At 42.3% G+C, this 13,080-nt stretch overlaps 1 protein-coding gene across 7 annotated transcripts in view; it reads left to right on the top strand.

Moving 5' to 3' along the window:
* The window catches only part of raver2 (ribonucleoprotein, PTB-binding 2), a 179,018-nt gene that overhangs the window by 56,292 nt on the left and 109,646 nt on the right, over positions 1 to 13,080 (top strand). For 6 of the 7 annotated variants that reach the window (XR_011888030.1, XR_011888029.1, XM_072273888.1 and 3 more), the window contains exons 4-6: positions 2,996 to 3,184; positions 3,938 to 4,061; positions 5,951 to 6,036. Coding sequence is in view for 5 of the 7 variants with exons in the window: in XM_072273888.1 (XP_072129989.1) it covers positions 2,996 to 3,184; positions 3,938 to 4,061; positions 5,951 to 6,036 (399 nt within the window). In the remaining 2 variants the exon portion in view is untranslated. The remainder of the gene's footprint in view (positions 1 to 2,995; positions 3,185 to 3,937; positions 4,062 to 5,950; positions 6,037 to 13,080) is intronic. The other variant, XM_072273887.1, reaches the window with a different exon arrangement.

Here is a 13,080-nt window from a genome sequence, read left to right as displayed (position 1 = left end):
TGAAGGTTTCCTGACACAGTATGTAGATAAGCCTACAAGAAGAGAGGCTGTACTTGATCTGGTATTGGGAAATGAACCTGGTCAGGTGTCAGGTCTCTCAGTGGCAGAGCATTTTGGAGATAGTGATCACAATTCTATCTCCTTTACCTTAGCATTTGAGAGGGATAGGAACGGACAAGTTAGGAAAGTGCTTAATTGGAGTAGGGGGAAATATGAAGCTATCAGGCAGGAATTTGGAAGCACAAATTGGGAACAGATGTTCTCAGGGAAATGCACGGCAGAAATGTGGCAAATGTTCAGGGGATATTTGTGTGGCGTTCTGCATGGGTACATTCCAATGAGACAGGGAAGGCATGGTAGGGTACAAGAACCATGGTGTACAAAGGAATTAAAAATCTAGTCAAGAAGAAAAGAAAAGCTTACAAAAGGTTCAAAAAGCTAGGTAATAATAGAGATCTAGAAAATTATAAGGCTAGTAGGAAGAAGCTTAAGAATGAAATTAGGTGAGCCAGAAGGTGCAATGAGAAGGCCTTGGCGAGCAGGATTAAGGAAAACTCCAAGGCATTCTGCAAGTATGTGAAGAGCAAGAGGGTAAGACATGAGAGAATAGGATCAATCAAGTGTGCCAGTGAAAAAGTGTGTATGGAACCAGAGGAGGTAGCAGAGGTACTTAATGAATACTTTGCTTCAGTATTCACTATGGAAAAGGACCTTGGCGATTGTAGGGGTGACTTACAGAGGACTGAAAAGCTTGAGCATCTAAACATTAAGAAAGAGGATGTGCTGGAGCTTTTGGAAAGCATCAAGTTGATAAGTCACTGGGACCAGATGAGATGTACCCCAGGCTACTGTGGGAAGTGAGGGAGAAGATTGCGGAGCCTCTGGAAATGATCTTTGCATCATCAATGGGGATGGGAGAGGTTATGGAGAATTGGAGGGTTGCGGATGTTCTTTCTTTATCCAAGAAAGGAAGTAGAGATATCCCAGGAAATTATAGACCAGTGAATCTTACTTCAGTGGTTGGTAAATTGATGGAGGAGATCCTGAGAGGCAGGATTTATGAACATTTGCAGAGGCATAATATAGTTAGGAATAGTCAGTATGGCTTTGTCAAAGGCAGGTCATGCCTTACAAGCCTGATTGAATTTTTTGACGGTGTGACTAAACACATTGATGAAGGAAGAGCAGTAGATGTAGTGTCTATGGATTTCAGCAAGGCATTTGATAAGGTACCCCATGCAAGCCTTATTGAGAAAGTAAGGAGGCATGGGATCCAAGGGGACCTTGCTTTGTGGATCCAAAACTGGCTTGCCCACAGAACGCAAAGAGTGGTTGTAGAAGGGTCATATTCTTTATGGTGATCGGTGACCAGTGGTGTGCCTCAGAGATCTGTTCTGGGACCTCTTTTCTTTGTGAATTTTATAAATGACCTGGATGAGGAAGTGGAGGGATGGGTTTGTAAATTTGCTGACACAAATGTCAGGGGGGTTTGTGGATCGTGTGGAGGGCTGTCAGTGGTTACAGCGGGACATTGATAGGATGCAAAGCTGGGCTAAGAAGTGGCAGATGGAGATCAACCCAGATAAGTGTGAGGTGGTTGCATTTTGGTCGGTCAAATATGATAGTAGAATATAGTATTAATGGTAAGACTCTTGGCAGTGTGGAGGATCAGAGGGATCTTGGGGTCTGAGTCCATAGGACACTCAAAGCTGCTGTGCAGGTTGACTCTGTGGTTAAGAAGGCGTACGGTACATCGGCCTTCATCAACCGTGGGATTGAGTTCAAGAGCCGAGAGGTAATGTTACAGCTATATAGGACCCTGGTCAGACCCCACTTGGAGTACTGTGCTCAGTTCTGGTCACCCCACTATAGGAAGGATGTGGAAACTATAGAAAGGGTGCAGAGGTGATTTACAAGGATGTTGCCTGGATTGGGGAGCATGTCTTATGAGAATAGGTTGAGTGAACTCGGCCTTTTCTCCTTGGAGCAACGGAGGATGAGAGGTGACCTGTTAGAGGTGTATAAGATGATGAGTGGCATTGATCGTGTGGATAGTCAGAAGCTTTTTCCCAGATAATGTTAGGTCAGGTCCTTGCCTTGCTACTGGTACCACGTAGCCCAGTACTACCTGTCTTGGGTCGGGTTGTTGGCGACTCAACCGGCACAACTCTTGGTGCTCTTCGGTTAACCAGGGAGGAGGGTGTGTGGCACCCAGCAGGACTAAAAACAAAACCTGTCAGAGGGCGGATGAACTCTTTGTGAGTCAACGGCCACCTACTGTTTGTATGAGGAGTGGCACGTAACACAGTCTTTTGTTTCACGCCTTGTAAGGCATAATTGCCTGCCGCTGGCCCCCTAGGCCTGAGTCGACGTAGTAGTAGCAGCAGTAGTAGTTGTTGTTTTCCCAGGCCTGAAATGGCTAATTCAAGAGGGCACAGTTTTAAGGTGCTTGGAAGTAGGTACAGGGGAGATATCGGATAAGTTTTTTACGCAGAGAGTGGTGAATGCATGGAATGGGCTGCTGGCGACAGTGGTGGAGGCGGATACAATAGGGTCTTTTAAGAAACTTCTGGATAGGTACATGGAGCTTTGAAAAATAGAGGGCTATGGGTAACCTGAGGTAATTTCTAAAGTAAGTACATGTTTGGCACTGTTTTGTGGGCCGAAGGACCTGTATTGTGCTGTAGGTTTTCTATGTTTCTATGTTTTTGTCCCAAATAAGCAGTTGTCCTGATTAACTGATGGCCCTATTAACCAGAATCCACTATACTTTGTTAAATTGCTCCTTTTATTGTATTTTTTCTTGTTCCTTCAAAAAGCCATTTCTTCTCTAGCCCTTTTGTCTAACTTGACCAAATTCAGTTTAGAAAGGTTGAGAAAGCAATGCTCCCAGTGAAACTCCTTCAACTATCCACCACATATTACATGAGTGGCTTGCTAGTGGTGTTCAAGTGTTTTTTTTAATATGCTTGTTTTTCTTCCATTTATTTGTCAGCTTGCCCAGGGCTCAGGTAGCCAACTGTCCTTTGCAGTCGTAGAGTACCAGACTGCTGATCAAACTGAATTAGTTCAACGATCCACTAATGGAATGCTTATTGGGGGTAGCCATGTCAATGTTTCATTTTGTGCTCCAGGGCTTCCGGGACGCAGTATGCTAGCAGCACTTATTGCTGCCCAAAGGCTGGTAAGTAATAATCTTTAAACCTCTTGCAAAAGAAGAATTGTATTTAATAGATTGTGGCCCTCATTTTATTTTTAGTTCAGTGATGAGCAACATTACTGATAATGAGGCTTGAGACTTGAATTGGTTTTCAGCATTATATAAAGACATTGAGAGTTGCAAGCCCATTTTTCTTCTGACTATGCATGGCTCTACTTGGGAGCAATAGAATTATGTTTCGAATTTTAAAGGACAACAAAGGAATTGTATAATCAAAACTTGAATACTTTAATAGCCTGCCAGAGTCCCTTACTTTCCCACCGCACCACTTCTTTTATGATCAAAATACCTTACGTGTGAAAAGCCATCAGGCAATTTGTGAGGGTCGGCCTTGGGTTCAGTCCTTGAGGTGTATTCAGTTCTCATGGATCACTCAATGAGCAAACATGCAGAAAAGTCTCCTATGAAACTGGATTCACAGAGCCATAAAAAGTACATTTGGATCTGGGGAAAATGCAGGTGGCAGTCTCAACTGAATGTAAGTGTCTCAATAATTCCATGAATTAAAATTATTTTGAATCAAATCATGAATGTCTCACTTCACTGCAAACATTTTCATTCTCATTAAATTTTCATGGTTTATAAATTATTTTTTCATGGTTTTTAAATTATTTCTGTAAATGATTTTCCTTTATGATGCATTTGCTATTACATAAATTCCTACATATATGGTTTTGCAGTAGTTGGATGTCTAACTGAATTAAATTTCCTTTTAAGTTGTTAAACAGCAGTAAAGGTCTCCTTCCTGCACCCAACCCTTTGCAGTTCATAAATGCCCTGGGTAATCCTGTATTGCAGTTGCTCCTGAGACCTTACTTCAATGGGCACGCTGGCAAAAAAAGTGAGTTACTTTGCAGCTCTTTCCAAAGAAATATATGTAACATTTTTAGATTTGTCTTTATCAAGCGTGTATGGGTATCTAGCAGGTAATGGTTCTGGAGTCTTCAGATGTTTCCTTATTGTATTTGTTCCAGGGATTTTCTGCTTGTATAGATGTGAACAAAGATTGTTGGAAGAGTGGGCAATCTAACTATCACAACATGGTACAATAGACCATTCCAATGAGAAGAGTAAAAAAGAAACATAATAATGTTAAGAGAAAGTATAATGATTGATATATTTCTCTTTAGGTCTAACTTAATGGTAAAGCCTGTGTTGCTTTTGTAGAAACTGAGATTGAGGACTTTTCCGAGGAACTGGTGAAGAGCTTATAATGACAAAAGGAAGAGGATACAGTTTTTATACAGTAGTTCAGGGAGAAACTAATCCAATGGATACCCAAAAGATTGAGATTCTTCAGAGAATTACAATTCTTACTGGAGCCATTTGTAAACGAATACAGGGTAGAGGAGATCAGTGTTAACTGCATGGTTCAGAGTACCACAGAAGGAAGGAATTTCACTTCCAATTTCAGTCCCATGGTATGCTGGCAGGGCCAATCCTTTTGGGATGGATTCTGCTTAAACTGGACCAGATGAATGTCTAGGTGGGTTAGATGGCTTGAAGGCTTTAAACTACTAGTGTGAGAGGCAGTGGATGGAATTCAAACCACCTTCCTTAGCATTACCTAAACCTTTTTTTTTAAGATTACCAGTCCAATATTGGAGCTGAGATGTGTGCAAATCTTGTAACTACTTTGGTATTAAAATAGAAAATGCCGAAAATAATTTTTTAGGTGATGCAAAACTGAGGAAAAAGAATTGCAACACATGGAAGTTTCTACAACTGTATACACTTGGATAATGTTTAGATAGCTAAGCTTGAATTGTTGAATGTCAGTGAAGCCATGAATTCTGTTGCAACTTCTATAATGTTTGGGTTGCTTTTACCAGTTAGTGTATGAGGAGGGGCTAATGGGCAGTGGGTGGGTAAGGGTTCTAAACAGTCTTCCTACCTGCAAGGCAAGTTCAAAAATGGGATCAACAGGAAGCACAATAACTTTTGGCAGCTTTTTGTTTGAACTTTTGATCTATATTTAGCTGATGCTGAAGTTTCAAGCCAGAAGCTTAGGGCATCCTGGGGTCAATATTCTCTTGATTATTCTCATTTATTGCTATAGAGTCTTTTGTGTATACTCGGAGGGAGATTGAGTATTGGTGTAATAAAGATTAATATTACTCAGCATTTAAAGTTTGTGTAAAACTGAATCATATGCTCAGGTTAGTTAATTAGTGCTGTGCAGCATTCTAATCTAAAGATGATGTTAAAAGTTATGCCTGTAGGTTTTTGCAAATAAAATGAAGCAAGATGTTTTATGTTTAATCAAACCCTGATTTTTCTCTTGGACACTTCTCGGCATTGGATAAATAGTGAATTAGATGTGACACTCAGCATGAGCAAAATATGTCACATGCAAAAAAAATATATGGAGCAGTTAAAAAGGCAAACACGAGGAAATCTGCAGACGCTGGAAATTCAAGCCACACACATCAAAGTTGCTGGTGAACGCAGCAGGCCAGGCAGCATCTCTAGGAAGAGGTACAGCCGACGTCTCGGCCAAGGGTCTCGGCCTGAAACGTCGGCTGTACCTCTTCCTAGAGATGCTGCCTGGCCTGCTGCGTTCACCAGCAACTTTGATGTGTGTGATATGGAGCAGTTCCAATGTTTGTGTGACTAATTTTAAGTAATTTTCCTTGTTAATACCTTGATTTTTTTTTTAGAAAATTAAAATGAACATTTGTGGAAGAAAAATGTTTCTTCACGTTCTCAAATTTGGTTTCTTCCCTTAAGGTATGCTGGGGACTACCTGTGGCCTACCAGTTTTGCCAAATCCTATACTGACTGCAGCCCTGCTTCAAATAAGTCAAGCACAACAGGTAGCTGTTTTGAAATCATTCTTTCTCAAGCACATTCCAATAAATAAATAAAAAGCTATCTGTGCTTCATATACCACTATAAGATCATCTCTCATTCCTGCACTCCGAGGAAAAAGTTCCAATCTGCTAAAGCTCTCTATATAACTCAGTCGATCAAGTCTTAGCAATATCTTTGTACTCTCCTCTCCTCTGCACTCTTTCTAGCTTAATGTCATCTTTCCTACAGTAGAATGACAAAACCTAAACACAACATAGTATCCCAAATGTAGTTTGACCAACATCTTTTACATCATCCCACTCTATACTGAAGGCCAGCATGCCAAAAGACACCTTCACCACCCTGTCTATTTGTAATGCCAATTCCTCGGTGCCTCTTATAAAACACACATAATGGTACTACAGTTATCATGGATGTCCTACCCTCATTTATGTTCCCAAAATGTAACAACTCACACTTATCTGAATTCATTTTCCATTCCTTGGCCCACTTGCTGAACTGAACAAGATCCCTCTGTTGTAATCATCTTCACTGTTGATAACACCACTTGTTTTAGTGTTACCTGCAAACTTACTGACTTTACCTCGTATATTTTCATCCAAATCAGAATCACATTTATTATTACTGGCATGTGACATGAAATGTGATCACCTAGCAGCAGCAGTACAATGCAATGCATAATATAGAAGAAAAAAACAAAATATAATAATAGAATAAATCATTAACAGTATACATAAATTGAATAGATTAAAAATTGTACAAAAAAACAGAAATACTATATACTAAAAAAAAATGAGGCAGTGTCCCAGTGGCCACACATTTTAATTCCACGTCCCATTCCCATTCTGATATGTCAATCCATGGCCTCCTCTACGGTCAAGATGAAGCCACACTTAGGTTGGAGGAACAACACCTTATATTCCGTCTGGGTAGCCTCCAACCTGATGGCATGAACATTGATTTCTCTAATTTCTGTTAATGCCCCTCCTCCCCTTCTTACCCCATCTCTTATTTAAAAATGCAAACATGAGGAAATCTTCAGATGCTGGAAATTCAAGCAGCACACGTCAAAGTTGCTGGTGAACATAGCAGGCCAGGCAGCACCTCTAGGAAGAGGTACAGTCGATGTTTCGGGCCAAGACCCTTCGTCAGGAGTAACTGAAAGAAGAGCTAGTAAGAGATTTGAAAGTCGGAGGGGGAGATCCAAAATGATAGGAGAAGACAGGAGGGGGAGGGATGGAGCCAAGAGCTGGACAGTTGATTGGCAAAGGGGATATGAGAGGATCATGGGACTGGAGGCCTAGGGAGAAAGAAAAGGGGAGGGGGGGAAAACCCAGAGGATGGGCAAGGGGTATAGTGAGAGGGACAGAGGGAGAAAAAGGAGAGAGAGAAAAAGAATATGTGTATATAAATAAATAATGGATGGGGTATGAGGGGAAGGTGGGGCATTAGCGGAAGTTTGAGAAGTCAATGTTCATGCCATCAGGTTGGAGGCTACCCAGACAGATTATAAGGTGTTGTTCCTTCAACCTGAGTGTGACTTCATCTTTACAGTAGAGGAGGCCGTGGATAGACATACCAGAATGGGAATGGGACGACATATCAGAATGGGAATGGGATGGACATATCAGAATGGGAATGGGGCTCTCACTCCATTCTCCCGCCACCCCTCTAGGAATAGGGTTCCCCTTGTCCTCACCTACCACCCCACCAGCCTCCGGGTGGAATATGTTATTCTCCATAACTTCCGCCACCTCCAACGGGTTCCCACCACTAAGCACATCTTTCCCTCCCCCCCCCCCCCCCCACTTTCCACAGGGATCGCTCCCTACGCGACTCCCTTGTCCATTCGTGCCCCCCCCCCGTCCCCCCATCCCTCCCCAGTGATCTCCCTCCTGGCACTTATCCTTGTAAGTGGAACAAGTGCTACAAATGCCCTTACACTTCCTCCCTTACCACCCATTCAGGGCCCCAGACAGTCCTTCCAGGTGAGGCGTCACTTCACCTGTGAGTCGGCTGGGGTGATATACTGTGTCCGGTGCTCCTGATGTGGCCTTCTATATATTGGCGAGACCCGACGCAGGCTGGGAGATCGTTTCGCTGAACACCTATGCTCTGTCCGCCAGAGAAAGCAGGATCTCCCAGTGGCCACACATTTTAATTCCACATCCCATTCCCATTCTGATGTGTCTATCCACAGCCTCCTCTACTGTAAAGATGAAGCCACACTCAGGTTGGAGGAACAACACCTTATATTCCGTCTGGGTAGCCTCCAACCTGATGGCATGAACATTGACTTCTCAAACTTCTGCTAACGCCCCACCTCCCCCTCGTACCCCATCCATTATTTATTTATATACACACATTCTTTTTCTCTCTCTCCTTTTTCTCCCTCTGTCCCTCTCATTATACCCCTTGCCCATTCTCTGAGGTTTTCCCCCCTCCCCCTTTTCTTTCTCCCTAGGCCTCCAGTCCTATGATCCTCTCATATCCCTTTTGCCAATCAACTGTCCAGCTCCTAGTTCCATCCCTCCCTCTCCTGTCTTCTCCTATCACTTTGGATCTCCCCCTCCCCATCCCACTTTCAAATCTCTTACTAACTCTTCTCTTAGTTAGTCCTGACGAAGGGTCTCAGCCTGAAACGTTGACTGTGCCTCTTCCTAGAGCTGCTGCCTGGCCTGGTGTGTTCACCAGCAACTTTGATGTGTGTTGCTTCCATCCCTTATTTACTTATTTATTTATTATTTTCTCCTCCCCCCCCCCTCTTTTTTTCCTCTCTCTGCCCTCTCACGATAAATCCTTGCCCGCTCTCCATCTTCCTCTGATGCTCCTCTCCCCCTTTCTTTCTCCCTAGGCCTCCCATCCCATGATCCTCTCCCTTCTCCAGCCTTGTATCCTATTTGCCAATCAACTTTCCAGCTTGAAGCTTCATCCCTCCCTCCTGTCTTCTCCTATCATTTGGGATCTCCCCCTCCCCCTCCCACTTTCAAAGGTCTTACTATCTCGTCTTTCAGTTAGTCCTGGCGAAGGGTCTCGGCCCAAGACGTCGACTATACTTCTTCCAAAAGATGCTGCCTGGCCTGCTGTGTTCCACAAGCATTTTATGTGTGTTCCAAGGGTTTAATGTCCATTTAGGAATCGGATGGCAGAGGGGAAGAAGCTGCTCCTGAACCTCTGATTGTGTGCCTTCAGGCTTCTGTACCTCCTACCCGATGACAACAGAGAAAAAAGGGCATGCCTTGGGTGCTGGAGGTCCTTAATAATGGATGCTGCCTTTCTGAGTCACTGCTCCCTAAAGATGTCCTGGGTACTTTGTAGGCTAGCACCTAAGTTGGAGCTGACTAAATTTATAACCCTCTGCAGCTTCTTTCGGTCCTGTGCAGTAGCGCCCCCCTCCCCCCATACCAGACAGTGATGCAGCCTGTAAGAATGCTCTCCACAGTACATCTATAGAAGTTTTTGAGTGTATTTGTTGACATGCTAATTCTCTTCAAACTCCTAATGAAGTATAACTGCTGTTTTATATCATTGATATAAATGACAAATAGTAATGGACTTATCACCAACGCTTAGAGAACACCACTAGTCATGGGTCCCTAGTCTGAAAAAACAACCTCATTATCCTCTGCTTCTTACTATCAAGCCACTTGTGTTATCAGTTAGCTGGCTTTTCCTGGATTCCACAGCAGCCTATAGTCATAGTCATAGTCATACTTTATCGATCCCGGGGGAAATTGGTTTTCGTTACAGTTGCACCATAAATAATAAATAGTAATAGAAATAGTAATAGTCATAGTAATAGAAAATAGTAATAAATAGTTAAATAGTGAATTGTAAATTATGCCTGTGAATTATGAAATAAGTCCAGGACGAGCCTATCGGTTCAGGGTGTCTGACCTTCCAAGGGAGGAGTTGTAAAGTTTGATGGCCACAGGCAGGAATGACTTCCTATGACGCTCTGTGCTGCATCTCGAAGGAATGAGTCTCTGGCTGAATGTACTCCTGTGTCCACCCAGTACATTATGTTGTGGATGGGAGACATTGACCAAGATGGCATGCAACTTAGACAGCGTCCTCTTTTCAGACACCACCGTGAGAGAGTCCAGTTCCATCCCCACAGCATCACTATGCCATGTAGAACCCTATCAATGACCTTGATGAAGTCTATAGTGCCTTGAAAAAGTATTTAGCCCCTACAGATACTTTGGCAGTTTACTGTCTGTTTTTCTAAATGTAAGATATATTGAAGTAGGATTTTTGATCATGGTGCATGATATTTCAATCAAAGTAACAATTTCAAAACCTGTGAATAATTTACTAAACAATAAAAACCACAATTGTGAGGCTGAACGTGTCTTCAACCCCTTTGTAATTACTATGCTAACTTTCCTCAGGTGCAATGTACTCTATTACCTTAGCGACTCACCCAATATGTTGATGTACTGTAAAAAATTGGAGGATCATCTGTTATCAATGAATTTGCAAGAATATATAACCCCTCCCTCTGTAATGTCTACCAATATGGTAGATTTTTCACAGACCAAATCAACCTGAAGTCAAAAGAGCATTCAGGACAAGTCAGGAAAATGATTACAGAGAAGTACAAATCTGGGGAATGGTACAAGACGGTCTTGAAGGCACTGAATATATCTCGGAGTTTAGTATCGTCCATTTTGAAAAATTGGCAACAATATGAAACTACAGCCACACTGTATAGGTCAGACCGTCCCTCTAATCTTAGTTGCCTGCAAAGAATGGTACTACTGGTAAGAGAGGCCACTGTGATGCCAACAGTCACCCTGAGTGAGTTGTAGAAGTCAGTGGCTGCAACTGGAGATGAAGTTTGTGTCTCCACAACTTCCAAGACCTTGTACAAAAAGGGTATTTATGGAAGAGTAGCAAGGAAGAAGCCCTGGCTTTAAAAATAGCATACACTTGCCTGTAAAGACTTTGCAAAGTGTCACTTAAAAGATATTGTAAAGATGTGGAAGAATGTCTTGTGGTCAGATGAGACTAAAGTGAAACTTTTTGGCCTCAACATTAAATGGTACGTGTGGTGTAAATCTAATAATGTGCATCAGCCAGGTAACACCATCCCTACTGTAAAGTGTGGTGGAGGTAGCATCATGCTGTGGGGATGCTTTTCAGCAGGAGGGACTGCCAATCGGGTCAGGATTGATGGGAAGGTGAATGTTGTTAAATACTGAGAGATTCTGGATTAAAACCTGCTCACCTCTGCCAGAAGCTTAAACTGGGGGAGGAAGTTTGTCTTTCAGCAGGACAATGACCTTTGGGTAAACTGCCAGAGCACCCATGGAGTGGCTTCAAATGAAGAAGATTGATGTCCTTAAGTGACCCAGTCAGATTCTTGACCTTAACCTGATTGAACATTTCTGGCGAGACCTCGAGATTTCTGTCCACCGCCATTCCCCAACTAACCTGGCACAGCTTGAGCAATTTTGTAAGGAGGAATGGGCAAATCTTGTTCCATCACATTGAATGACTTATAGAGACTTATTCAAAAAGGCTGCTGGCTATAATCACTGTGAGAGGTGATTTAAGTATTGAGCAAAGGGGAAATGAATATTTTTGACCTGACATTTCAGGTTTTGAATTTTTAGTTTATCATGTTTTACAATTTTCCATTTTTTAGGGGCTGTACTGTGTAAAAAAGGGGCATGAGAGTCGCAAATAAAATTTTTCAGTTAAATATATTAAAATCCCTTATTGTAATACTCATTTATGTGAACAAAGGGTTGGGAAATGAATACCTTTACAAGGCACTGTGTATATACTACCTTTACTACCCTACTCCCATCAACTTTCTTGGTTACTTCTTCAAACAAAAACTCAAAATTGTGGGACTAATCTCCCATCCACAAAGCTGTGCTGTCTATCCCGAATCAACCACCATCTTCACAAATACATGTATATCTTGTTCCACAGAAGCCCCTTTAGTAACCTATATACCACAGATGTCAGCTTATTTGGTGTATCAGTCCCAGATTCTTTTCAACCTTTTTCATATAAATGCACATTAGTCACCTTCCAGCCTTCTGGCACTTCACCCATCATTAATAGTAATGCATGTATCTCATCCAGGGCTCCCATGGTTTCTTCTCTAGTTTCTTGGATATACCCAATCAGCCTCTGAAGCTCTCATATATGTTAAGCCATTCAGTACCACCTCCACTGCAAACAAACTATCCCAAGACATCCCATTAGCCATCTTAAGTTCTAAAGTCATGATCTCCTGCTCCACAGTAAAAGCAGAGAAGTATTCATTGAGGACCTCATTTACCTGCCATAGCTCCATACAGCTTTCCATTTTGTTGTCTGAGGGGCCCTGTTCTCCCTATACTTACACTGCCCTCTCATTTCTCCATTAGTTGGTTTTGCTTTACTGAAGGACATGTGAAACTTGTATTAAACATTTATGAAAATCAAAGAATTGTTTCATTTATCAAAGGAATCCAATAGCCTATACTCTTCCCAATTCTAAAGGTACTTGATTATGCAATGTTGTCTCTTCAAAACTAAAATTTCTTCCCTGAATGGAATGTTACAATGTTGGCTCTTGCTTTAGACTGTTCCATAGGCTTCACTGACAGAAAGCGGGCACCACAGCAGCATAGCGGTTAGTACAAAGCTATTACAGCTCAGAGCGTTCTGGAGTTCGGAGTTCAATTCCGGTGCCATTCTGTGAAGTGTCTCTGTACATCCTTCCAGTGGTATGCGTGAGTTCTCTCCGAGTCCTCCAGTTTCCTTCCGCAGTCCAAAAACCCACTGGGTAGGTTAATTGGTCATTATAAATTGTCCCATGTTTAGGTTTGGACTAACCAGTTTGTTGGGGTCGCTGGGGCAGTGTGGTTCGAAGTGCTGGAAAAGCCTACTCCAAACAGTATCACTAAATGAAAAACTAAATAAATAAAAAGAGCAGTGTTGTTTTGAGAGATCTATTGATTGAACAATTTTGGCTTTCAACTAGTGCTGTTCAAACCTACAAATTTGGTTATCTGTGAAAGTAATTGTATCTACTCCTCTTG

This window comes from Mobula birostris, chromosome 12, assembly GCF_030028105.1.
Source record: "Mobula birostris isolate sMobBir1 chromosome 12, sMobBir1.hap1, whole genome shotgun sequence".
NCBI lineage: Eukaryota > Metazoa > Chordata > Chondrichthyes > Myliobatiformes > Myliobatidae > Mobula > Mobula birostris.
The sequence above is the reverse complement of the archived record's forward strand: the minus strand, read 5'-3'. Positions and strand labels throughout refer to the sequence as shown.